This window comes from Neovison vison, chromosome 5, assembly GCF_020171115.1.
Source record: "Neovison vison isolate M4711 chromosome 5, ASM_NN_V1, whole genome shotgun sequence".
NCBI lineage: Eukaryota > Metazoa > Chordata > Mammalia > Carnivora > Mustelidae > Neogale > Neogale vison.
Genome location: NC_058095.1, coordinates 67,036,312 through 67,062,909, shown reverse-complemented (window position 1 = coordinate 67,062,909; position 26,598 = coordinate 67,036,312). Strand labels below are relative to the sequence as shown.

The 26,598-nt window shown below is 52.7% G+C and overlaps 1 protein-coding gene across 1 annotated transcript; it reads right to left on the bottom strand.

The window, feature by feature from the left end:
- Nucleotides 1–26,204, bottom strand: CAMKK1 (calcium/calmodulin dependent protein kinase kinase 1). Its single transcript, XM_044249227.1, has 16 exons — nt 26,126–26,204; nt 19,185–19,582; nt 18,185–18,232; nt 17,707–17,760; nt 17,242–17,293; nt 16,848–16,981; nt 16,142–16,178; nt 15,357–15,378; nt 14,092–14,180; nt 10,695–10,894; nt 8,708–8,761; nt 7,889–7,962; nt 6,037–6,124; nt 5,679–5,807; nt 2,857–2,960; nt 1–733 (listed from the first exon to the last, which is right to left on the bottom strand). Exons 2-16 carry the CDS (start codon nt 19,542–19,544, stop codon nt 661–663), a joined length of 1,518 nt encoding a protein of 505 aa, XP_044105162.1. The 5' UTR covers nt 19,545–19,582; nt 26,126–26,204; the 3' UTR covers nt 1–660.
- Nucleotides 26,205–26,598: the final 394 nt, after the last annotated feature.

Genomic DNA, 26,598 nt, shown 5'->3' with positions numbered 1-26,598 from the left:
GCTGCGTAAGAGCTTTATAGTCATTCCCAAGCAGGCCTTTACATACCACCCTTCCGCCACAATGTTAAAAGTAAAAGTTGAAGACAGCAAAAGAGGAATCTGAATTCTCTAATGCTGGCCCCTGCCTTCACGACACCCAGGAAAACCCCCTGGGGCTCAGAGCCTCCCTATCAGCATTCTCAGTAGACAAGAGCTCTCTCAGGACCCTCCTGAGGTGGGTACAGTACAGCCCTCCAGGTTCATGAGGCAACTGAGCCAGGCCTGCCTGACTCCCAAGGGGATGTCTCTGCCATGGTCATAAACCAGGCCTCCACCTGCTAGCTGGGTTTCCTACCTCCTGCTTTGCCAGATAGCCAGGTGGGGTTTCTAAGGCACCATGGGTACCTCTTTTTCCTACAGGATGGGTCCCCCCAGGGAGAGCCAGAAGGAGAAAGGCCTCATGGGAGCCCTGCCCCCCCCCAACCCCAGATGACAAACATTGCAATCCTGTCCCTGGACTTGTGCGCTGAGGTCATGCAGCATGACAGAAGGAGGGGGGCCAGAAGAGGGGCCACAGTCCTCAGCCCCCTGCCCGCGGGGGCGGCTGTCAGCATGAGGGCAGTGGGCCTTTGGAGGCGTGGGATGAGCGTGCTGCCGGTGGCCCTGGGCGCATGCAGGGGCTCAGGATGCAGCCTCATCTTCTTGGACGCCGGGGAGCTCCAGGCTCTTGCCCCCTTCACCACACCTGTCTTTCCTGTTCAGGGGACACCAGGGGCAGAGGGACCTCAGGGGTCAGCACATGCACTCAGGAAGACACACACACACTCTCTCTCTCCCTCTCTCTCTCTCATACACACACACACACACACACACACACACAGAGCCATTCCTTTCCACAATTTTTCAACCACTGCCCCCCGCACCCTGCTGCCACCATTTCCCCAAGTTCCCCTCAGTCTTGCCCCTTGCGTTGTGGCCCCTGGCCGATCTCCCTAACCCTGGTCTCAGCCCACAAGTCTCTGTGGTTCCCTGTTGCCTGGAGATGAAGTCTAGACTTCCCAGCCTGGCTTCCAGAGCTGCTCACAAGCTGACCCAGCTGACTCCCCTGCATCCTTGAGTACCAGCTAGGTCAGGCCTTCCATAGTGGCCTAGCTCAGCCACCATCATCCTGGGTAGAGAGGCTTTGGCTTTGTATTTTCTTTGCCTTGTTCATAGGGCAGAGTCTATCTATCAGTCTTGGAATTTCGTCCTGTATTTAATGCATTCCTGTATTTCATTATTCCCCATAATTTTTCTCTTTAAAATGACCAATGAATAGATTTTGATACTAAAAAATCAGTGCAAAAAACAAAATCAGTACCATTTAACTCTACTGTAGAGCTTTACCAATTATCCCAAAGCATAAAGCAGAGTCTATCTAGGACAAATGTTGGGACTTTGATGAGGTAAAGCCTGCTTTTCAAAATTAAACTTGGGTCACAGAATTATAGAATTTTATAGTTGAAAAGGGTTAAGCCCAATTCTATCACAGTCCAGGTGAGTAAACTGGCCTTTCTCCCCATTAACATGTCCATGAAAGGACAGTGATTAATGACTGCTTTGTTCAGTGGTGTTCTTGGGACTCGTTCTGCGCCAGATACCTGTATCTTTAGTTCATGACTTCCCTATGCCACCACTAGGGGGCGCCGAGTCATGCGCAATGAGCTGGAGTAACCAGCCATCCAGGTTTGTTCATCCTCACGGTCCTACCTAATGCCTTCTGTAATGCCTTAGTAACCCCTCCCTCTTTCACTCTCAAAATTGGCTCTGTTTGGGTGCTACATATGTGATCCCCTACACTAAGCCCAATTCCATCATCGAGGCCTGCAGACCTAGAGGAGCCTGGGGAACTCCTTCTCCTCACTAGGGCCACCTCACTGAAGAGACAGAACTAAAAAGAAGCTCAGTACTGTCAAGGCCTCTCCAAAGACCCATCCCTCAACCTCCACTGGCCAGGAAGTTTGTCAAATGGAGGGCAAGCCGTTGGTATGTAGACATCACCATGGGCAAGCAACCTCTGGCTGGAGCAAACACCAGCTTGTCCACTGAATGGGACCTGATGCTCTAAAGAGCCCACTTATCAAAGGGTAGCCTCACACGAAACCGATATCTGGTGGGAGGGGCAGAAGGTGTGGAAAGGTACACAGTGTCTCCCCTCTGCAGTACCCTTCACAGGCTGGAGGAAGGCAACCAGTGTCCCAGGACCACCTTCTGGTCCAGGACCTCCCCCCCATGATTTTCTCTCTACGGGTCAGTGCACAAACTCCAGCAGGCCTTGTTGGCACCCCAAACTCACTTTTATTTTAATGGAAGAAGGTAGAAAAGCGGAGGACAAGGCTCACAGAGGTTTGGGGAACTACTTTTTCCACCTCTCCTAGGAGGCGGTGAATGCACATGCCTGGTTCACAGTAGGGAGCCTTTGGCAAATGGGAATGCTCTTCCCTGGCCCTATTAGCCAGCCAGTCTATCTTCCTTACTCACTAGATGAGCATTTCCAAAGTGTTTCCTGAGAACATGGCCTCAGCAATGGCTGGAGGGATCATGGGCTACTCAGGAAAGCTAACACTCCCCCAGGCCAGGAAGAGTCAGTAGATGTGCCTCTCTTTTCACAGGCAGGCAACCTTCTACAAGGAGCAGACACAAGCTCTGCGAACCTCTACTAGGCTGCCATGCACTGAGAACAGAGGTGCCAACAGGGCCCTCCTCAGAGATCTGGCTGAGTCCCCAGGCTCCAGGCTCAGCCTGCACAGCCCAGTGACAGTGAAAGTCGCAGGGATACACCCCAGCCCCCACGCCACCCCAGGGAGCACCTTGTAGGCCTCAGCCCACGGTACTTACGACAGTAAGTTTCCTGGAGCAGACATAGATCGCTCTTCCCTCCGAGCTTGGGGCTCAAATGGGTTCCCAAAGGAACGCTTTCTCAGCATGGACTTAACCAGGATCTGGGGAGGACACATCAGAGTGAGGAAGAGAGGACGCCAGGCTCCCAGACACACTGGCAGCCTCCTCTGTGACTCCCTATGGTTCCCCATAGGGGACCCCATATGGACCCCATAGGTGACTCCTGGGTGGGCCCTGCTGAGGCTCCCTTTCAGTCAGCAGAGGAAAGAAGAGTATTCGAGCGGAGAAAATGGCAAGAACACAGGGGTGATAGTTAAGGATGAATTCTGGGAATGGTGAGGAGCTCAACACAGCTGGTGCGTGGGGATGCCCAGAGGCCAGAAGCAGATTGTGGAGGGTCTGGAATGCCAAGCTGAAAGCAGGGGCTTTATCCTGAGGACATGCGGAGTGCCATCAGGAAATGCCTTATAGCTGAGGTGGGAAGGATGGAGCGGAGGAGAGCTGTGGCAGGCAGAGCAGCAAGAAAGCTGCACAGTGGCCTGGGGGAGATGCCTGGATGGGGAGATGCTGTACCCTGGTTCGCTGACTTCACCCCTCCTCCCACAGCACAGACAGTTCTAGGCCCCTGACTATACACACACACATGCCTAGTGTGGGGCTACATTCAGTTTTCTTCTACTCATTCATTTATTCGTTCATTGAATGCGACCAGCAACTATTTATCGAGTGCTGGTCATTTGCCAGACACTACTCTAGGCACAGGCACCACACTGAGGCAACAATTCTTGCCTTCATGGAGCCTGTGTTCTAGTTCGGGGGACAGGCAGTAAATAAGACAAATCAGTAAAACATACGCTACTTAGTGGTAAGAGCTAAGGAGAGGAAAAAAAAAACAAGGTAGCAGAATATAGTATGACAAAGAGGAGGTGGGAATTTTAGATAAGGGGCCAGGGAAGGCTCACTTCTCATTGAGGTGACTTTGGAGTAAAGGCCTGAAGGGAGTGAGGAAGTGAGTCCTGCAGATATCTGGGCAGGAGCATCTGCCAGGAGGAAAGGTTCTGGAGCAGCAGCTTATGTGGTTAGAGCTGAGCAAATGGAGGGAGAAAGGGAGAGGTAAGGCGGTGGGAGGCGGGCAGTCTGTGTGGCATCTTCTAGGGTGGTTAAGGCTGGGGTTCTTCCCCTAGATGTCCATCAACAGATGAATGGATCAAGAAGATGTGGTATATATACACAATGGAATACTATGCAGCCATCAAAAGAAACGAAATCTTGCCATTTGTGACAACATGGATGGAACTAGAGCGTATCATGCTTAGCGAAATAAGTCAAGCGGAGAAAGACAACTATCATATGATCTCCCTGATATGAGGGAGTGGTGATGCAACATGGGGGCTTAAGTGGGTAGGAGAAGAATCCATGAAACAAGATGGGATAGGGAGGGAGACAAACCATAAGTGACTCTTAATCTCACGAAACAAACTGTGGGTTGCTGGGGGTAGGGGGTTGGGAGAAGGGGGGTAGGGTTATGGACATTGGGGAGGGTATGTGCTTTTGGGTAAATTGGAAGGGGAGGTGAACCATGAGAGACTATGGACTCTGAAAAACAATCTGGGGGGTTTGAAGTAGCGGGGGGGGGTGGGAGGTTGGGGTACCAGGTGGTGGGTATTATAGAGGGCACAGCTTGCATGGAGCACTGGGTGTGGTGAAAAAATAATGAATACTGTTTTTCTGAAAATAAATAAATTAAAAAAAAAAAAAGGCTGGGGTTCTTCCTCTGAGTGACATGGTAGCCTAAGTGAGCAGGGTCTCAGCTGAAATGGGACATGATTAGTCACTAAGACCACCCTGACTACTGAATTGGGCAGCAACCGTAGTGGGGGTAAAGGTGGAAGCAGGGGACAACTTGGGAGGCTATTCCAGTGGTTAAGGAGAGAGACAGTGGTGGCTAAGACCAAGGAGGTAGCAGTAGAGACCCTATGGGAGCTGGCTGGTTCCAGGGACCTCATAGAGTCCTGGAGCTCTACAGATCATAGAAATGAGCAGGACTTTGGCCACTGGCTTTAGCTGGGCCTGGACCCAGTGGGGAGGGCCAAAGTGCACAGGCCTGATGTCACCTACAGCACACGTACCAGCTCTCCTTTTGCCCTGTAATTACCCCAACTTGCTGTGATACTTCAGTGCAGGGCAGATCATGGTTCTTAGTGTCCCCCCCAAATCCCAAGTGGCCACTATAGGCTACATGAATAACTTCCAGTAGTTAATATGGAACCTGTTCAAAGGAAGATGAAAAAAACTAAACTGTGAGAGCAAAGTGCAGGGAGCACATGGATGGGATCCAAGAGCACAGGGCCACATCTCCAATCCAAAAGCTTCCTAGGCCTTCTTACCATTATGTTCTTAGCACCTAATAGAATGTCTGGAAGCAGGGAGGGAAGGAAGGAGGGGGAAGAAAAGGGGGGAGAAGGGAAGGAAGGAAGGAAAGAAGGGAGGGCGGAAGGAGGGATGGAGAGAGGGAGAGAGGGAGAAAATGCTTCTTCCAGGCATGATGAATGTTGACACTCAGTGAGGGCAGTATATTTCTTTAAATCATTCACTCTCCTCACCAGGCCTCCTGGTCTCCCTGCCATGAGGCTAAATAACATGACCTCTTTCCCCACTGCGCTCCAGCAGGGTCTCAGTACAGATCAGCTTCGGGACTGGCTGACCAGATGGCCCTCTGTCCCCCAACAGGGCCCAGCACACAGCAAGTCTCAGGCAATGGCAATGCCCACCTAAGGCCCTCCCAAGACAAGGGAGCCTTCTGCCCCTCAGCCCCTTACCACCGTGGTCCAGCTGGGGATGAGCTTGACTGAGTTCTTCACCTCCTCCTCCGTCACCTCCACCACACTGCAATGCTCTTCCTCTGAGGGAAGGGGCTCCTCCCCACTCTTGGTCACCCAGGGGTGCAACTGTGGAGTTGGGAGGGCAGGGAGAGGTCAGATAGACAGACACCCGGTCAGCAAAGGACCATGGGCATTCAACCAGCAATTGCCTTGAGGGGACCCAAAGCCCACAAACCCCAAATCCAAACCTAATATATGATTTATATATCTTGGTGTAGGGCTTTCTAGAGGGAGAAACTGAGGCCTGTTTGTTGTGTCCAAGACCAGCTCAGCCCAAGACCTCTGGCTCCCCAACCTTGATGTCTGGCACCCCAATCCTTGTTTCAGGATTCTTGTCCAGCATCTTCAGGATTAGGTCCTTGAGCTCCTCACTGACCTTTGGCCTAAAAGGGGGGAAGGAAGAAGATGAGGGAGAGGTAGTTAGTAAGGGTTCTTTCCTACTCACCTCTCCATCCCCACCTGCTCTGGGATTCCCTCAACAGAACATGCCAGGGCAGAGACACACCCAACCCCCATTTCTTCAAGAGCAAAAGGGATACCCCAAGGTACCAAGGCAGAAGGGGAGAGTTTCCAAACAAGTAGATGGATATCCTTCTTTCCTGAACAGGAAATAAAGCCATCTCCCTCAGGAGGCAGGGGCCACAAACACAAACCCAATTCCAGGGGTACCAGGGGTAACTGAACATCCCCTGGGTGGCAGAAATGGTGAGGATAATGTGAGAAGAGGTATTTTATGGGACACTAGGAGACTTTGCCCCACTCGCCATCTTATCCTCTACTGGGAGGTAGCTAAGAAAGATTCTCATTTGACAGAGGAGGAAGCTGAGGCCCAGAGAGGTTAGTGGGCTGACACAATGCTAACCAGAGGAGTGAGGGCAGGGATGAGAGACTCAGGGGAAGGGGGAGCAGGACTCTCAGCTCCACATTAACCTGGACTATTTCTCCCCAAACTCCAGGCTTCTTTGCTACCAAGATTTTTGGGAAGCCCATCTGTCCAAGCCTGCAGAGGAGGAACTCACTCACTCTCGGGACTGTTGACCTTGGATCCCTCCACTGTCCTAGACATGTAATCCCTTTTACAACTCCTGGGCTGGGAAGAAAGAGACCTCTGGCATGGGGTACAGCAGCAGGGAAGGCACAAAGACAGGCAATTACAGGGACGGGCTAGAATCTAGTTGGCTAGAGGGGGCAGAGGTCCTTGAATGCCAGGGTTAGGAAAGGGCCTCTTCATGTGGGATCTATAAGGCCTTAAAAACTTTAAGCAGGAGACATGGTGAGATAAGGGAAGCATTGCCACTGCCTGAAACTTGCTCTGTGCTTTACCAGGGTCAACCTGACCTGATTGTGGTGGCTGGACAGGAAGGAGGCTGGCAGCAGGGAGACCACAGAAAAGGTAGCTAGACAAGGCCAAGGACAGAACCAGTTAGGGGCACAGGTACCAATGGAGTCAAGAGATATATGAGGTAGATTCAATAGGGCTTGGGGACCAGATTAGGAGTGGGCACAAGGAAGCAGGAGTCATTGAGGACAATACCCAGGTTGGTTTCTGACCTGTCCAGGGGACTTTGATCAGATGGCAGAAGGGCCCTTTAAAGTAAGGAGCTGTAATAGTCAGTATCATAATCAGAAGAAGCACAGATGAGCAGGGAGACTGCTCCAAATAGTCCCTCTGGGCTCAGAGACCTTAGTCACAAAGGGATAGGGAGGAGGGAGTGGTTTCAAATCCCAGATCCCACTGATAAGTCTCCTCTAGAAGTCTCCTTTTCCATCTACAAAATGGGGAAGCACACTGCTATCTTGAAGCCTTCCTACCCCATGTGAGGAAAGTAGAGGTTCCCTGTGGTTCCAGCGTGTACGTAAGATTGATATCATTAACTCCACGGAAGCCTCTAGAGAAGGAACACGTAAATGTGTGACTTGGGGTCATTCCTGCCCAACTCCTGGTCTCAGAGTTCCATTTACAATGGAATCCAATCAGAAGTCCTTGAAACCTTGCTCTACCGTCCCACCAGGGGCCCCTCCCAGGAAACAGCACCCCCACCTCCGGATCTGCAGGCTTGGGGGGGCCTTCAAAGGGCAAAGGCTCTGCTACAACTCAGACACGACTTCCTGGGGGTGGGCAGGAGCCCCCTTCATGGGCAACTCACTCCTCAGGAAACACCACGGCCTCATTCTTGATCTTCCTGTGCAGGGCCAGGATGTAATCATCGATGAATGGGCACTGTTGGGTGGAGAAGCAGACAAAGGATGCAGGCCCAGGGCCTCAACTTGCCCTGGGGGACTGACCCCATCTCTTGGTGCTGCCAGAGTGGGGGGCAGCTCTGGGCTCCTGAACAGATGGGAGAAACCTTGTCTAACTTGTTTAGGGCCTGGCACACAGCAGGTACTCAAGAGACACTGACTGAACAAATGAATCACTGAAGGATCTATGAGGCTGGGCACTGGCTTAACAGGCACCTGCAGAAGGGCCTCCATTCCCAGGGCTTGGAGCCTGCGAACATGTTCACTGAGATGCCCTCCCACCGCTCAGTGCAATCACTAGAGTGGGAGCACCTGTGGACAGGGACTTCCCCCCAAGTCAGTGTTGAGCATTCCCCAGGCCCAGCCTGCCCCAGAGCAAAAGTCAAGGACAATTTGTGGAATGAATGAATGAAAGAATGGATGGCATCAAGGGCCAGAAGGGCAGGGCGTGCTCTAGCGGAGAGGTGGCAACACCACCATCTCCCATTGGGCTGTCTGCTGTCCCCGGGCTCCTTCACATGACTCTCCTCCCAAGGGTCAGGTGAAAACAGAAAAAAACTTTTCCTTTAATCTTCTCTGGGCCAGGTGGGCCCTTTCAGAAGTCACTTGGCTTTAGGACACAAAGGAAGGGCCTGTAGCCGTCATTCATCCTGGTTCAGTTTTGCCCAGCCCACGGTGCCAAGGGTCTGGGCCTGCCCAGCTCCGCCAGCCCACCTGGCACTCACCTTGCCATAGACAAAGCAGTATAACGTCACCCCGGTGGCCCACACATCCAAGGCCTATGAAGAAACAGCTCATATCAGTCCCTCAAAAATAACCAATGCCCCTCACTCACCTAGCTCCCATGTGCTATGGGAGAAGGCATACTGGGAAGCTCCTTCCTCAGTCATGGAGTCGCTCAAATACTCCCACTCACTTGTTCTCTGCCTGACCCTGTGGTGAGCACTAGGGACACAGGGATGACCAGAACAGGGCCCCTACCTCTCAGGGATTCCAAGCTCCCTTGTAACAGACCCAAACTGGATACATTTCTAACTCAGCAGGTGCAAAACTACCTTTACCTTTGGGGTCACATCTGTGGTACCCATGGCTCACCCCAGAAACCATGGTATGTACTAAACTTAGACTCACTAAACCAGATCCCCATCCCTTTTCCTGATAATCTACGGGAGAAGTCACCATCTACCTTCTTCTAACACCAGAAACGGACCCTGTCCGTACCAAGGCCCTGGCCTTCAGTCACCTCCACAGCTGCTCACAGCTCCCTCAAATCCTGGGTTCTAATGTGTACTCTCTCTACATTTTCCCCTTCTGGAATCCTATCTCCTCTCCTGGTTTCCACTTTCTCTCATGTGAATGTGAGTGGATGTGAAAGATTCTCAAACATCTGTCTACATATTCCTGCCACAGACGCTTCACCTGAATCCAACCAAGTAACCAGGGAGCACCAGGCAAATGCAAACTGACATCATTCTATAAAGTAACAGGACTGCTCTCTTAAAAAATGTCAAGTTCAGACTAGACAATGAAAGATTGAGGAAATCTTCCAGATTAAAGGACCCCAAAGAGATGTGACAACTGAATGCTGTAACTAACCCTGGATCAGATCTTAGGCCAAAAAGGTGGGGAGGCATTAAAGGACAGGATCCATACCATTGATGAAATGTGAATAAGGTCATTTAGATAATAGTCATGTATCAATGATAAATTTCCTAATTTTGATAATAGTACTGAGATTATGTAAGAGAATGTCCTTGTTCATAGAAAGTATCTGCTAAAATATTTAGTGATAAAGGAGGATAATGTCTCCAACTTCTCAAATGGTTCAGAAAAATGTAATATTAATTACATAAATATAGGGAGAGATGGTGAAAAGGTAAATGGGACAAAATGTCAATAATTGGTGAATCTCGGTAAAAAGATACATGGCAGGTTTTTTTTTGTTATTATTCTTGCAATTTTTTGTAAACTTGGAATTTTATCAAAATGAGAAGTTCTTAAAAAAAAAAAACTATATCTACATCCCTGACCTCTTTTTTGAGCTCCTCCACACCCACACGTGTCCAAATGCCTCTGGACCACAGCCTCCTTGGCAGGTGAGAACAGGCACATGCCCAGGGGAACACATTACACTGAAATCCCCTGCTCAGAAAGCCATGCCCACTGCCTCTGTCAGTTAGGAGGAACCACAAGGCCCCAAGCCTTCTAAACTCTGCTCAAGCCCCATCATGCCCCCTTTCCCTGTGCCCCTCAGTGCCCTCATACATTTTCTGGACTCCACCTCATGCTCAAATCCTCCCCATTCATCAAGGCCTAGTTCAAACTCTGCCATCTCCAAAGAGTCTGAGGGGAACATCTAACTTCTTCCCAAACATGAGCTCTCCTGCTCTTTTCCACCATGTCCAGAAGGATGGAGAGCTGGGCTGTCGGCTCTGTCTGTTCCACAGCCTGACCTGCACTCAGCATAGGGCAGCTGGCAATAAATATCTGCAGGGGAGACCTGGGGCCATTTTGCTGAAAATGAGAGGTGGCCAATGTTGGGGAGTTTTTCAAGACTCCAGGAAGAGGCAAACAGGAAGGAGAGGACCAAGTTCAGTGTTCACTCCTGAGACATTAAGGACCCTGACACCCTCAGGCTAGAAACAAGGCCCCACTGCAAGCTATCCCACCCCTCCACCTGAATCCCAACTCAGCCTAGGTCCTAGAAGCCACCTTCCCACTGAAGCTCTGGCCAGAATCAGAAATGGCTTCAGGGGCCATGAACGCTGGAGTCCCGGCTGTGCTGGACAGCTGAGCGTCGTTCCCCTCAAACTGGTTGCTAACGCCAAAGTCAGCAATTTTCACATGCCCGTCATCTCCCAGGAGCAGGTTGGACGGCTTGATATCCCGGTGGACGATCTTCTGGCAGTGCACTGCAGAGAGAGGCAGCTTGAGTGCTAGCATGGGGGACCAATGCCTGGAGCTCCCCCCCACCACCCCACCACCTGCCCTCACCTGGCCAGGGAAGCCCATCTCAAACTCTAGTGAGAAGGATGAGGGCCAACTCAGCCCATGCACACACTCCTCTCAGGACCTCAAAAGGGACTTTGGGCCCCTCTGCTCCACTATGCCGTGGAGACACCAAGGCCAGCCCAGGCTGTTAGAAGCAAAGCCAGGACTGGACTCTTAGTACTCTTTGGACTCCAAATGGAGTGCTCTCTGTGGCAATCAAGACACCTGTTGCTGAGGGGGCCTTCAGAGGAAATCGGGAAGGGAGGCTCTCCACTGGCCATCTCTGGCCTTCCCTCATGCTGTCTGCAGTCCCAAAGCCTATCAAAACACATCTCCAGTCTCTTCCCCTACCCAGCCTGGTCAGAGATTTCTTCCTTCTTGGACATAGGGTGGAATAGTAAGGTATCCTACAGAAGTACTGCCGCAGGCTTAGGGACTCTGGACTCAGAGAGAGGGCATTCCAGGCCTTGGGACTGCTGGGATGAACATGGCTGGGGTAAGGAGCAGCCTACTCCAGGAGGCTGAGAGTTCACCTTGCTTCCTGGCTCTGGGACTGCCAGGAAAAACGGGCATCTCAGGTTGAGATGGCCAGAGATGTCCCAGCTGAGAGCAGGCACTGACTCTACCCCAATGACCCAATGGGCTCCCCACTCAGCGAATACCTTCCCCTGGACCAACAGATCCCAAGATGCTGGGATGGGAGGATGGAAAGGGCAAGAAGAAAGAGGAGAGGAGAGTGGAGGAGAGGAAGGCTAGGGGCAAAGGGAGTGTCACACAGTAACAACCAAACCATTGGTCCTATAGTGACTGCCTCCTATGTGCCTGATGCACAGGAGAGATTTAACTCACACCCACTGGAGTGCAGAGGCTCAAGGGGCTGTGTATTTGACCATGGAAAGTGGTCTCAAATTCTCATCTCAAATCCTGACCTTTCCTCTGAACTTGGAGTTCTTTATCTATGTGGATATCCAGCAGATATCTCAATGTAGATCTCAATATTTCCCAATAACACATCTAATTCAGAACTTGATTTTTCTGTCAGCAACGTACCCAACCACCACCACCACCACCAAACAAACATAACAGAAGACCCCTGCTCTTCCTCTAGTCTTTCCTATTCAGTTAATGGCCATTGTCGGTTGCGCAGGCCAAAAACCTCAGGATCATTCCCAACTTCTCTCTCTCTCTCAGACCTCATATCCTAGTCATCAGTTAAGTCCCATGGGTTCAGCTTCTCTAAGATATATTCTAGATCTGACTGCTTCTCAGACCTGCATTGCTGCACTTGCCCCATCTTCAAAAATCGGACCTGGGGCTCCCGGATCACAGAGCTTTCCCCAAGTCTTCCCTTCTGAGGACCAGAATCACACCGACAGAAATAAACCTTCAGTGCCCGGTGCCTCCATTCATCTGCCTATCCAGCCCCTGGTTCTGACCAATGGGCTCCCGGAAGCCCTTGACTATGATTAACTGGGTCTTGATAAGGCTTTACTCAAAAGCCAGATGGGATTAGCTTGTTTTTGGGAGGGTGGGGGTGGGGACAGAGGATGGGAGTTTACAGGCCCTCGCTGTAGGGAAAGGCCCAGGATAGGAAGGGGTGGAAGCCAACCTGGTACAAGGTTGTGGCTGCCACTTGTCACACTCAGGGTGAAATGCCTCCTTCCCCTTAGTCTAAGACCCCTGACAGGGACCTTCTGCAAAGCCCTCCTTTCTGTGTGCCTCAGTTTCTCCATATGTACAAAGAGAGTATTAATTAGAGGGCACTGGAGTGACTCAAATGAGATAAAGATAACCCTGGTTCCTGTCACCTCAGCTAAGTCCTCACTCTGTTCACCCAGGGAGAAAATATGCTCCCGATAAACCAAAGCTGGGAACCACTTCTATTCCCCAAACCAGGCCAGAAACATAGGTGTCTGAGGGCCCTCCCATCCCCACGACCAGTATGTCATCCGGTGCTGTTCCCGCTCACCTCCTTCATTACCCCCCCCCACCACTGACACTGTCCTAATCCAGGCCTCGCCATCTGTCACTTGGGCTGTAGAAAAAGCCTCCTTCCTAACCAGCTGGCCACTTCTTGCCCTTTATTTAGCCACCACACACCTGCCAGAAAGAGCTTTATAAGATGCAAATCCTATCATGCCCCGCCCTTCTCAAAGCCCTCAGGGGTTTACAATGCTGACAGGATAAAATCAGGAAAGTCCTCTGTGGAGGTATGGCCACCCCTCATGGTGTGGCCTGAATGTTTCACCCTCCTCAGCCCCACGCTTCAGCCAGATTTTACTTCTTCCCATTCTCAAACAGGATATGCCCACTCCCCACTGTGCCTCTGCTATATAGTTCTTTCTGCTTGGCATACTTCCTCCCGCCCATCCCTCAAGGCTGGGAAACCTCCTCTCAGTACTCTCGACAGCCCTGTGCCTCCCTAACCTTAGCAGGCCCTGCACTAGATCTGCCTGCTTACTTTCTTGTTCCTCTCACTAGGCTGCGGGTCCCTCCCTGAGCTCACATCTGTGTCTCTGTCATCTCTTTGCCTCTACCTGTCACCTAGCAGGTACTCCTATATGAATGAAGTAAGTGAAATAAATGAATGAGTGAATAAGTGAATTCCAGAGATAGAAGCTACCGTACCATCCTCCCGCCTGAGCTCTCATCACCTTAGGGTCCTCATTGTCAACACACCCTTCCTCACCCAAAGGACCCATGACAGGACAAGACAGCTGGACATAAATCTCTTTCTTCCTATATCTCTTGAGGCCGTGTGGACAGGTTAAGCCTTGCCTAAGAACTCAGCAGAAGAGATATAGACAGAGAACTCCCAAGCTACAGCCCGACTCAATGCTGACTAGGAACCACGAAGCAACTGGCAGGCATCTAAGGAAGGCATCCAGGGAAGGCAGCCACCACTTCCTCCCCTCCCCTTCCCAACCGAACTCGGCCCCGCCCACAGACCCGCCCCGCCCCTAGCCCTGCCACGCCCCCAAATGAAACTGATTGGTAGATCAGCGCTGACAGACCAGAACTACAAAGAGCTAGCTCAGGCTGGGCTCCAGCCTTTCTGGTGTCTCCCTCCAGACCCCCGTTCCAGGCGGCAAGCAGCACCCCCTCAACCCGGACTCACAGTACTCAAGGCCTAGGATGATGTCCCGCAGGTAGAGACGAGCTTGCTCCTCCGGGAGGGGCTTGTCACTGGGTACCTCCATAACAGGCCTACAGGAAGGGAGGGAGAGAAGCAGTGAATCAGAATGAGTACAAGCAGACAGCTCGTGAAGGCAAACAGGGGCTGGGTCACGTATGCCCCTCGGGACTTCTAGGGAGCCCTCTATGCTCAAATTGCTCCCCAGAAATCAAGACATTAGCTAATTCGCCCATAGAATGAAACAGTTAAAACGCAGACCCAAATATCCCTTTACAATCACTATAATTTCAAATTAGCTTTATCTTAATTTCTGATTGGCTTAGTATTCCTTCTTCTGAGTATTTAATCAAACCCATAATCAAACTGTTGCAAAAAAGGCCATTCAGAGTAGTGTTTTTTCAAACTTTAGGTCTAACCAAATAGAGGGCCATGAAATCAATCAGTTGTTGGCTAATGCTTTGTTTTTCTAATGAAGTAGAATTTATCAGAGTGTATCACATGTAATAAAGATCTGTAAAACTTTGGTTTCAGTTACAGATATGGATGGCAATGTCAAACATACTAAGTTGAATAAAGGTCAAAAATGTTTGAAAGCCTCTGAATCTTAGAAGGATGCTACTGTTAGCCACCCCACTCCCCGAAGACAGAAATATCACAAGACATACGCAGCCTATATTCAAGGTCTGGACAGTTAGGGCCTCTGGTCCTCCCAGGCCTGTGCCCACTACCCCATGTCTGCTGCTTTGCAAATACCCTGGGAAGGCCAAATAGGGCAGACATGAATTAGAACTGTGTAACCTTGAGCAAACCACTTACCCACTCTGAACCTCAGCTTCCCCTCTTGTAAATGGCAGCAAATGGAGTCCCACCCACTCAACTCATAAACTTCAAAAGCTGAAAGAACTATTTGTGATTTGAATCCACATAAGGGCCCCATCTCTACATATTTGCTTGAGAAATCACTCCTTTCTTCTCCCTCTCTTCCCTCATAATCTTTCCAGGTCTTTAAGACCTGGCTCAAAACCTCTTTCAGAGGACTGTCTGAATGTTCTAGCCTCATGGACCCCCACCAGACTTCCAAGAATTGCCCTCTTGTTCTCTTGTTTTCCTCAAGACCAGAGCTCCCCAAGGGCAGGGCCTTGGCCTCTGCTTTCTCCTACAGTAGCCAACCCTGGCACTAGGGACACAGGGAGGGAAAAGAAGGCCTGGATTAGACTTGGCCTGCCTGACTGGGAAGGGGAACTCACCCCTTTCTCAGGAGGTCAAACACTGAAAGAAAAGAAAAGAAAAAATAAGTAAGGTGCAGCCAGGCTAGCAAAGCAGGTGATGCCAAGGTCCCTCCCTATTCTGGAAGGTAAGAGAGGGTCAGGCATCCAAGCATACCTTTGGGAGGGATGGGTCAAGGGCTCCAGGGTATCAGAGGAAGTAAATGGGTAAGAGTAGTTTTCCTATGGATCTGCCTCATCTGATTCAGCATGGGTTCCTTTTCTGGGAAGAAGGTGGGTGACAGAGGCTTGGAAAAGGGGCAGGAATTTTCCTAAATGTCATAGCAGATAGGCAGGTAGGACAGGGAGGGAAGACTAAAGCCTCAGCCTTAATTGCTAAGCCAGTGTTCTTTCTGCTCTGTATCAGGGCCTCTAAACCCAGCCATAAAATTAACATTAACAACCATCTTATACATAATGACTCATTTACCCCTCGTATCAGCCCTATGAGGTAGATTCATTGTCCCCATTTTACAGGTGAGGAAACTGAGGCAGAGAACTATCAGATAGTATCTGGGAACCCACATCACATAGCCTGCTTCCTGCCTCTACCTGATCCACTGTCTGTCTGATTAGTGGAGAGGGGGCCTAGGAATATTTGTTCAATCTAGTTAACTGGATATTCCAAGCTTACGTTGGCAGGGATGGGCAAAGGAATCAGGGCTTGAGAACATGTTCACGCAGCCCATCTGAAGGTCATTTGTGTTCCTGGGGAGCCCTCGGACTGACTCCGCTAAGCTGCTTTGGGGACAAGCTGGGTCACTTACCCAAATAGAGATTGTCCTCAGCTGGGTCATCCAAAACCTGGTCAGAGGAAACAGACATGGGGATAGGGGTGGGGGAGGCACAGGGTGGCAGTCCCAGACTTCCTTGTACTCACCAGCCCCAGGACCCCTGGTTTGCTCTGCAGTGACCCCAGACAATGGATCGGGAACTGTGCAGGCACCAGATAGATGAGGTCTCAAAAATCACTGACCCGTGGGGCACCTGGGTGGCTCAGTGGGTTAAAGCCTCTGCCTTCGGCTCAGGTCATGATCCCAGGATCCTGGGATCGAGCCCCACATCGGGCTCTCTGCTCGGCAGGGAGCCTGCTCCTCCTCTCTCTCTGCCTGCCTCTCTGCCTACTTGTGATCTCTGTCTGTCAAATAAATAAATAAAATCTTTAAAAAAAAAAAAAATCACTGACCCTCAATCCTGCCTGGCCCACCAAGCGACCCTCAGCTCTTTTCCCCTCCTGCTATGATGAGGGGCTCACTTCTTGCTTCCAGGTAGCCCTTTACTCACTAAGACCTTGAGAACATCCCAAACCAGCCTAAACTGACCCCTGAAACCTTCCTATAGCCCCCACCCCAAGTCTAACTCCGTCTTTGGAGGCCTTAGCCACATCCACTGTGAGAACCGTAGGTCTGTGCTGAGTGTTCCTAAGCACAGGACTTGGGCACAAGTTCCCACCCACTCACCACTGCTTCCTACCTCAATCAGCTTGACCACATTCACATGGTCCAGCTTCTTGAGTATAGCAATCTCCTGGTACACTCGCTCTAGGGGCAGCAGCTGCTTGGCTGGTCCTCCTTGGGTGGCTTGGGACCCTCTTGGGGGAGGGCGACCTATGACCAGGAAGATGAGTCAAGCTCCTGTTGCAGGAGGCTGGGCCTCACCATGGCCCTGCACCCAGCCTCAGGCAAGAACCTTGTAAGACCATGGTCTTGTCCCTAACCCACCAAGCACATTCCCACCACCAGGCCTTTGCTCATGCTGTCCCCACTTCTACACTTGTCCTAAAATAAAACTAGCTAGGGACCAAAGTCCCTTCTTCCTTTGCCCTCAGGCAAGGAGTTCCCAAGCACAGGACCCAGCAGATACATACGTGGAAAGCCATACTGCTTCAGTAACTTCTTTTTGGAAAGAACTTTCATTGCCTGAGGAGGGAGGGGCAGAAATGTCACTTGAGTGCAGCCACCAGAAGCTAGAACAGGTTAGTTATATGTGGATAGAAGTCCAGAAAGGAACACTTGTGATGGCCACCAGAACTGAAGGTATGGCCTAGGTGTGTGGGTGAGCTGGGTTAGAAGTGACCATATCTGAGTCTAAGACTCAGCCCTATTTCCCCAATAAGCCTTTCTGGAGCTCTCCCCTCAGAGGGGTCCAGCCTCTGCTGGGATATTCTCAAGGTCAAGAAGCTTACTCTTTTTACTAAGCATATCCTTAGGGACAGAAACTCACTTCCTCTAGAGGTAGCCTTGTCCTCTGTCTTCCCAGCACAGCCACTGCCCATGTCCCAGGCTTCTGGGGCCTGGCCAGCACAACACCTCCCTCCCGTTCCCAGACTTACATAGTGCCTGTCTTCACTTTCGTTGTAGGCCAGCCTCACCACACCGTAGGCACCCTGGAAATAGGCACCGGTCAGCCCCACCTGCCCAGGGCAATGCCCACCCCACCCTGAACAGTTCCAGCCGTCTTCCCCCAACAGCCCGTATCCACCCCCCCGCCACCAGCTGGCCCCCAGCAGGCATACATTTCTAGCAGACAGGGAGAGGACTCCTGTGCCCTGGTCACTGCCTCTGTCTGGCTCAACACAGCTCTATGCTCCCTCAGTCCCTCTTTGTTTTCTATCAAAAATGAAGGAATCGGGACTGGTGAATCATTTCCCACCCCTCCATGGGTATTTCCTAGAGGACAAACTTTCTTCACTTCTAAGCTGGGGCCCTTCTGGCTCTGCCTCACATTCCCAGGTGAGAAGGAACGGTCCAGCAGAGGGTCCCGACAGGCTGCCTCAAGAGAAAAGTCCCCTCGGCCTGTCCCAGTCCTACCTTGCCAATCTCACTCTGCAGCTTGTATTGGTTCAGCTGTACACAGTCCTGGGAGTGGGGGAGGGAGAGGGTAAAGAGGGGAGCATCAGGTAAAACTTGACCCACAGGCAGTACTGATCCCACCCCAGGAGCCTGTTCAGGGCCCAATCCTGGCTCTGGGCCCCTCACTCTCAAACCCCACATTTCATAACCTTTCAAGTTTGGATGGGGAGAAATGTGGCAGTGTCCATGCCACCAAAAGTGACAAGAGGCCTTGGACAGTGTCTGCAAACATGAATGGTGAGCCATGGCTGTACTTTATTCCCTAGGAAGTGGTGAAGGAAAAATGCACTGACTCTTGCCTGAACGCGGGCGTCTGGGAGACCTACATCTGTGAGAAACACATGAGCAAGTATTTCTAGAACCAGCTATATGCAAGGTCTTGGCTGAATGGACAAGAAAGCTGAGGAGAGCCTTAGGGACAGGAGACCAGAGCCCTGGCTCAGGCATGAAAAAGCCCATGAAAAGCCCAGCCTCTGCAATCGGTAGATTGCTTGCTCAGGACTAGGATTCACTTTTCAGATCTAAGTGGCAAGGACAGAGCCCTTGGGACAGAGGAACAGAAGGAAGACCAGAGGCTGGAAGCATGCTGGCAGCTTCTGAGTCAGAGCAGATTCTAAGGAGCAGGATTAGAAGCAGGGGCTAAAGCTCTGTTAGACTTATGGTGGGGAGGGCAGACATACTATCTATCTTCGGGGACCAGGGAGGGGCCTATTTATGAGGCCTGGCCTGAGGGCAGGAACGGTGGGACTTCCAGGAGGCAGTGACTGGCTCCCACGATTGGCTCAGACAGAGCTTCCCTGGTAAGAAGAGCCATATTATGAGACAGCAAGCTCCTCAACTCTGAGAGTATGCAGAAGCAAAAGCTGGGCAGCTGTGTGGCAGGGGCTGGGACAGAAAAGCATCTTCATTGAGGACTACAGAAAAGCTCAGGAGGACCCCCTAGCTCTGCCCCACCAACCTCTGCATCTGAGATGGCCACATGGTGGGACTCAATGGTGGGCCTCCGCCAGGACCGTGGGGAGATGTGGCTGGACGGCCCTGTGGCATAAGGAGCAGCCTGGGCCTCCAGGCAGCTTCCTGCTGGCCGCTCTTGCAGGGAGAACTTCCTGGTTGAAAGGCTGGGCCGGGCTAGGGAGGGTCTTGAAGAACCACTGGGGATCACGGAGGCAGCTCTGGTCCTTGGAGGAGGGTCCACACCATTTCTGGCAGGCTCTGGGCTACCTCCGGCCTCCTCCAAGTGGGTCACATCAATGGCTGCCACTCGCTCCACCAACTCTGCCCGGGGATCCTGGCAGCAGACTGCTGGGCCCCCCTCCATTGCCACAGTTTCAGGGGGTCCTCAGCCTTATTGGGAACCTGAGAAAAGAGGACAGAGAAGGCTTCAATCCTGGCAACGGAGTATGCAGGTCAGATTTCCGGGCCCTTCTCCTACTGCAGCCACAATCTTTAGGTCCTACCTTCATGACTTTGCCCTACCTGTTTCCTCTGCCTGAGTTGCCAGCATCCAAAGTCAAGTCTGTCCCTACTAACTAAAGGAATTCTAGAAACTCATCTGGCTCTGCTGCAGAGCAGGCCTTAGACCTGAGTCTCCCCATCTATAAAACAGGTATGGTCACATTTGCCTTGCTGGCTTCACAGGGAAGCAGCAAGAAGCTGATATTCTGGAGTCAGGACAGACAGACGTGGGCAGACTTCTGGAGGCCCAGCAGCACTGGGAGAAACAGAGTCCAGGGTCAGCTCAGGCCCCATCGGGGAGACAGCCCAGTGACTCACCAGCCCCACCCTTGACTGCAGAGCATTCCAATGCTGCTGCCTGGAAGCTGAGCTGGGCGCTGGTCATGCAAAGGTCTCCTGGATACCTCAAGCCAGTCACTTACTCCTCCAGGAAGGCCTCTCCAGGACCACAGAGCAAGTGTGCCATCTCCCACTACTCCCTTTCCTGCCTCAGCAGAGACCGTAGCTTAGGACAGTGTTAATTAGGAGAGGGGCTCATGCTTTGGCAGGTGTTAGGACAAACCACTAAACTAAAAGGTCATCCCTTATTTTTCCCGTTTTTTTTCCTTCCCCTTTATTTGTGTGCCCAAAATATTTGTCACAGCTGTTCAGGCTGAAATGCTCCCCATGGCCAGGCCTTACACCCCCCTGGACCCTACTGCATTCTGAGTTCCAAACCAGGCCCCAGGCTAAGGACTGAGCCCAGCTTGAATCCCAAACCATCATCCACCTCCAGCCCCAGCCTTCACCTTCCACCACAACCCTGGGCTGAACCCTGACTCCAGGCTGAATCCTGGGATCAGACTGGGACTCCACCTTTGCTGGAGGCTGAGCACTGGCCCCACCTCAGCCCGATGTCCTTCCTCCTTCCTGGGCCAGACTCAGCATCTTCTAAGGAAGTGAGTGGACTCCTGACTCTGTGCCCTTCCTGTCTGGTGCTAACTTCCTCTGTACTCACACAGTGACTTTAAGAACATAGCCCTTGTTCCCCCATCACCTTGCTTTGACAGATGTCAAGGAGGTAGGGCCACTAGAACCCACTGGCCACACAGGATCCTGGACTGGTTCTAATCCTGCCTGCCAACCTACTGTGGGGTTGCTGAGGCAGGCTCCTTCCTGACTCTGAGCCTCAGTCTCTCCATCTGTACCATGGATGCAGATTCCCTACGGCCACAAGGCTTAGAGAGGGATAGTGGGCAAGGTCATCATCCAGAACCCTTGTGCTTGGCACACACGGTGTTAAATGAGGGAAAACCTAGAGGTAGTAGAGCTGATATTGATATGCAGAAAGGAAGGGGGAAGGGAATTCAGACTGGCAATAGGAGAAGACATGAAGGCTGGACCTATATGGAATGACGGGGCAGTTGGTGAGCTTAGAGCACCAAGGATGCCTCCTTGGAGGAAGTGAGAGAATGAGTAGGACTGGAACATCAGGGAGACCTCCCTGGAGGAGGTGAGGGAGGCAGGTAGGGCTAGAACATCAGGAAGGCCTCTCTGAAGGAGAGGAGGAGCGAGAGTAGGGCTGAAGCATCAAGGAGTCCTTCATAAAAGAGATGGGGGCTGGGCAGGGACAGTGAATGTAGTTGATGTATCGGGGAGGCTTTAGAAATCAGGCTACTTGCGAAAGGAGAGGCCAAGGCTGAAGGGAGCCTTCCAAGCCTGGCCGGCCCATCCCACTGTCCCCTGTAGATGGACCACTCTACTGCCCCTCACTCTCACCGCCTATAGCCCCCTTCTATGGCCCTGGCCCATACAATTTGCATATGATTTCCCTGAGGCTATTATCTCAGGGAGAAGCCATCCTCCTCTAATTCGCTTCCTTCTCTTTTCTCATATGGGGAAGCGAGGCCCAGCAAGGGCCAGGGATGGGCCCAGGCTCATACAGTAAGTCAAGGCAGAAGTCCTTCTCCTCCAACCTGGGGTCCTGTTCCCTGGTTAAGGGCCCAGGCTCTGAAACCAGGCTACAGGCTCCATCTATCCAAGTGTGGGCCCACGAGCAGGTGACTTCAACTTTGTGCCTCAGTTTTCCTCATCTATGGAATGGGGCTAATAGGAGTTTCACCTCACTGGGTAGTCATGGGGCGTAAAGGTGTGAACACTACCCATACTGGGCTCAGGACTGAGTCTGCTACTGGGGAAGCTCCGTAAAAGTGACTTGTTGTGCTGCTGTTGTTGCAATTGCCTTGGACACACTGTGGCCCAGATGGATGTGCGGGCGGCATAAGGAGGCTATGAAGGCTGACGTCAGGCCCTCCACCCTCCCTTCTGCCTGGATCAAATTCAGGTGACTAAGCATGTCTGCGAGGGAGGCAGCGGGGAGGCCCCAAGTTCCAGCCTCGTGTCCAGGAGAGAGGGCCTAACACCTGAGGCTATGCATCTGAGGGCCTATGTCCACACATAAGAGAATGTGTGCAAGCAGGGATGTGGGCTGGGGTCATGGTGTGTGTCTATGTGGGGGCAGTGGGGAAAAGAGTCCACACAGAGAAACTCATCTGCATGGAGACAGAACTCTAGTAGTGTGGCCAACACAGACGTGTGAATGTGTTAACGTGCACTGGGGTGCCTTTAGGTCTTCGTGTACATGTGCTCCGGGATGGGGGGTGGGGTCTGCGTGGGGACCACGGAAGCCTGATCTCAGAAGGTCAAGTCTGAACTCCCACTGGACACCTGTCCACCAGGATGGGCTGTGTGTTCTGGGCAGGTGCTACCCCTCTCTGAGGGATCACCGAGGGGGGCTCTCAAGGTCCTCCCCAAGCTGAGGCCTCAGTAGACACTTTGTTGAAACTGACTGGGTAGGCAACTAGGGACTACATGGGCAAACAGAAGGACAGACAGAGAGGCTAGGACCCAGGCTCAGGGCCCAGCATGGACTCTATGGGCATGGAGAGCCTCCCAGGGAACAGACTAGTCTTGTAGCCAAGATGACCAGACTCAGGCCCTCTCTCACTGGGAAAAGCTATCCTAATCCTGTCCTCCCAGACTTGGGCCGTGTTGCCTTGGAAAAGTCACTGGGACTCTTGGATCCTCAGTTTTCTCCCATGTGAATCAAATAGGAGGCTGCCATCCTGCCAACTCCCAGAGCTATAGAGGGAAGTAGGTGAGATCGAGGACAGAAAAACAGTTTGTGCCTAAGTGATGTAGGGCTAGGGTGTATCTATATCTAGAAGCCACCAAGAGAGCGCCTTGATGTACAATGTACAACCCCGTATCTGCCCCCTGGTTCCAGGATGGCCTGGCATGCTAACCTCCTCAGGCTATGCCCCTTTCCCCAAGGTGTTTGACTACTTCCAACATACAGACCCTGGCTCCAGATGCTTCCTTGTCCTGGCCTCAGATGCCCCCATCCACCTGGGTCACTCAGAGGAGGCCCAGAGCAGGAGAGATACCAAATGTTCAAGGAGCCCCTCCTGGAATGACTTCAGGTACCACTCCGACCTCATTCTGAGTTCTGGAAGGTTGCTGTGACTCCCAGGGCCAGGCTGAGCAGCTACCATGCAGGGGGAGAGGACATGGCCTGGCCATCCTAAAACTGGCCAGAAGGAAAAGCTGCAAGGAGGCAGTCTAGCCATCCAGGCCAGACACAGAAGGTGGCCCTGACATCGCCAGGCTGCCTGACCAGAGCCATGTTTATGCTTCTGACAAGTGTCTGGACAGCCCTGGCAACGGGTACACTCTGCAGCTCCTGCCTTTGCCCAGGATGACTCAGTTCTCCTTGAGGGAGGCCCAGGCATCTAGTGCCAAGTCATGCTTGAGGATGCCTACTGCGAGGACGCCCCCTCCCATCATCCCTGGAAAGGCCCCAAGCACTGCAGTGGGCTCTGTGCCCAATTTGGCATGGCAACCCTCAGTGTATCTTCAGAACATCTTGGCTGATGAGCTCCAGGCATTGCCTCCTTTTTCTGCCCCTCCTCATCTTCCACACCAGGTCTGCACTTCCAGCCCGATTCCTTCTAGCCAGCTGCCTCCTCCCCACCACGTCCCCAGGCAGCTCAGACCCACAGGGTTCTCATTCAACTTAGCATTTCACCCAAGTCTGCCCTTCCTCCTCTGCCTGTTGCAGAGCTAGGTACTGTCCTCCTCCCGATTCTTCAGAAACCCAGGAGCCCATCTTCTTGCTTTCGCCCATCCTTGCTCCCCTAGCCCCACACTTACTCTCTACTCTGGCTGCATCACACCACGCACAGCTTCCCAAACTGCATACTCTGTTCTGCTGCCAGGCCTCTGTAAAATCTGTGCCTTCTGCCAGGGACACACCTCCTTCTGTTTTGCTGCTGGAGGATAGCTCAGGTATCTCTTCCTCTGGGAGCCCTCCTTGATCTCCCCACTGCTGGGGAATCCTAACGAAGTCAGGATTTAGACCTCTACTTTTCTTTCCCACTGCTTCTGCCACCCAGCACCCCCACCTCCAGCCTCATACCCCGACCCCACCCCACGTCCTCCTCCATACCAGTTGCTAGAGGGAATATTTCGAACATGCAAATGTGGTCACAATTCTCCCACACCTGGCCTTCCAGGAACTTGGAATCTGGAGGACAAAAGAAGAGGACACCTAGCCCCAGCCTGTGGGGCTCACTGGGTAGGGAGCAGCCAGAGACACAGACTGCTGGAATGTAAATCCAGAGTCACTCATTCATGCAACAAACAGTCCGTAAGCACCTCCCGTGTTAGGTGCTAGGAAATAAAACAGTGACAAAGTCCCTACTTCCATACAGTTTAATCTCTAGTAGGGGCAAGAAGTGACAAACAAGAAAGGCAGTAATTAACAGATGATATTTGTGGAGTGGTATGTGCTATGGAGAAAAATACAGGCATGTATTTTTATGGAGTCATGTAAGGAGAATCAAGAGTGAGGGGCTGGGAGTACTATTTACAGCGTGGTCAGAAAGGCCTTTCTATAGAACGTGAGTAGACTCTGAAAGAAGTGAGGAGGCAAGCAGTGTGCACATCTGGGAAGGGCATTTCAAACAGAGGAGCCAGCATCTGCAAAGGCTGTGAGGAGGGTTAGTGCTCACACTGTCTGAAGAAGAGCAAAAGGCTAATTGTTGCTGGTGTGGGGCTCTGCATGTGAGAGGCACCCAGGCAAGCAGAGTTACACCAGGATGAGAAGGCCCAGCCAGCCATTCGCTCTGCCTGGCCCAATTGATGGCTTCCCGGAGGAGGTGGTATGTAAGTTCTTTCATGACCACTGAGTAAGGATTTCAGAAGGGGAGAGGATGGAAGCTCTCACTGTGCATGACAGAGAGCCATTTTCAAGCTGGGACTCAGGGCCTGGCCTTGGAGGGGTTTGTGGACAGAGACCAGGAGGCCTCAAAAGCCACAGGATGGTTTTAAGCAGGGCAATGATCAGTTGGATGAGGTTTAAAAATGATCCCCCTGCCTGCTGTGGGGACTGAGGGTGAGAGACCAAGGATCCCAGAGTCTGTGAGCCTAGGACACGGTCTGACATACACTGGGTGTTCAGTCTGTAACTGCTGAATGAAGGAGTGAGGGTTGTGTGGGCACCCGTGCATCCTCAAGGACACAAGCTGTGTGATCCCCGAGGCCCTGGCCCACTTGACAGATACACAGCCTCATATGCACGCACAAAGGCACTGTCCTGTGTCTGGACATAACCTTTTCTACACCTCTGCACCCTCGAGACACACACGCACCCCTCCCAGAGACGCATGCCAACGTCGCACGCAGACGTCCATGTGATCGGCCCTCACACGCCACTCCATCCAGTCATGCACTCTCCTCACACACATAGGCACACTCCTTTGTCCACGTGACACGCACACCCACCTCCAAACACCACACACAGGTCCCCGCGCACGTGTGCACCCGTTGAGCCACCAATTCTGTGCCTAATAGGCCCCTGAAGCCGCAGTGTCCGCTTCTTCCAACCCCTCCACCCAGGCCCCATCCAGGGGAACGCTGCGCAGCTAAAGCCACACGACACATCTGTCCCATTCATCCACGGCCCCCCCCCCCCCCGTCTCCAGTTTTTGCAGGAAGACTCAGCGGAGAGCCGTGTAGGAGGAGCACTCTGCGCTGATCCACACGTGGGTGCACAGGTCTGGGCCCACTCTGCAGAGACACGGCCTCCCACCCACGGCTGGGGAGGGCGTGGGAAGTGCGCCGGGTATGAACGCAGTCCCGAAGACTAGAGCTGGGGAAGCGACGCAGATGGCTGAGCGCCGGTACAGATGCAGTCCCGGCAGCAGGCGCAGACAGAAGCGGGCTCCGGCAAGCACCTCGTAGATCCGGCCCCCCAAAAAGGGGGAGGATCCCCGCACCAATGCGGTCCCAGAGGCCCTCGTTAGACGCGGCCTCGTAGACCATCCCTCTTCCCTACAGGCTCCGAGCAGACGTTCAGGCGTTCCTCCGCTCCCCGCCCCAGGTCTCCTCCCCACCGACCCCTACCTCGGCGCCTGGCGACAGTCTCCGCGGCCGGGCGAGCGGTCAGGCTCGCTCCCGAGGTTCGCGCCCCGCCCCACCCGCCTCTCTCGGGTTGGGATCTCAGAGCTCAGACCGCTGGCGCCGCGGCTCCTGGGAGCTCTCCCTCCCTCGCCCGCCGCCGCGCCCCGCCCTCGTTCTTCTGTGGTGCTGCGCGGCCCGCGACGCCGCCCAATCAGTGCCTAGCACTCCCGCCCGGCTCCTGGAGGGGAGGGGCCGCGACGGGCTGTGGCTCCGGAGGGGCCCCTCCGGCTGTGGCGGGTCTGGACTTTGTCACGCTCCCGACGCCCCAATTAAAAGGCTACCTGGGCTCCCCCCAAATCCCTCCAACCCTCGGCCTGGGCCTTTTAGCCCGAGCTGGAGAGTGCTTACTCTCCAAAACCCTTTGTCTCCTTCCATCTTGGCCTGAATGGGGCAAGGGCGCAACGTGGGTGAGGGTT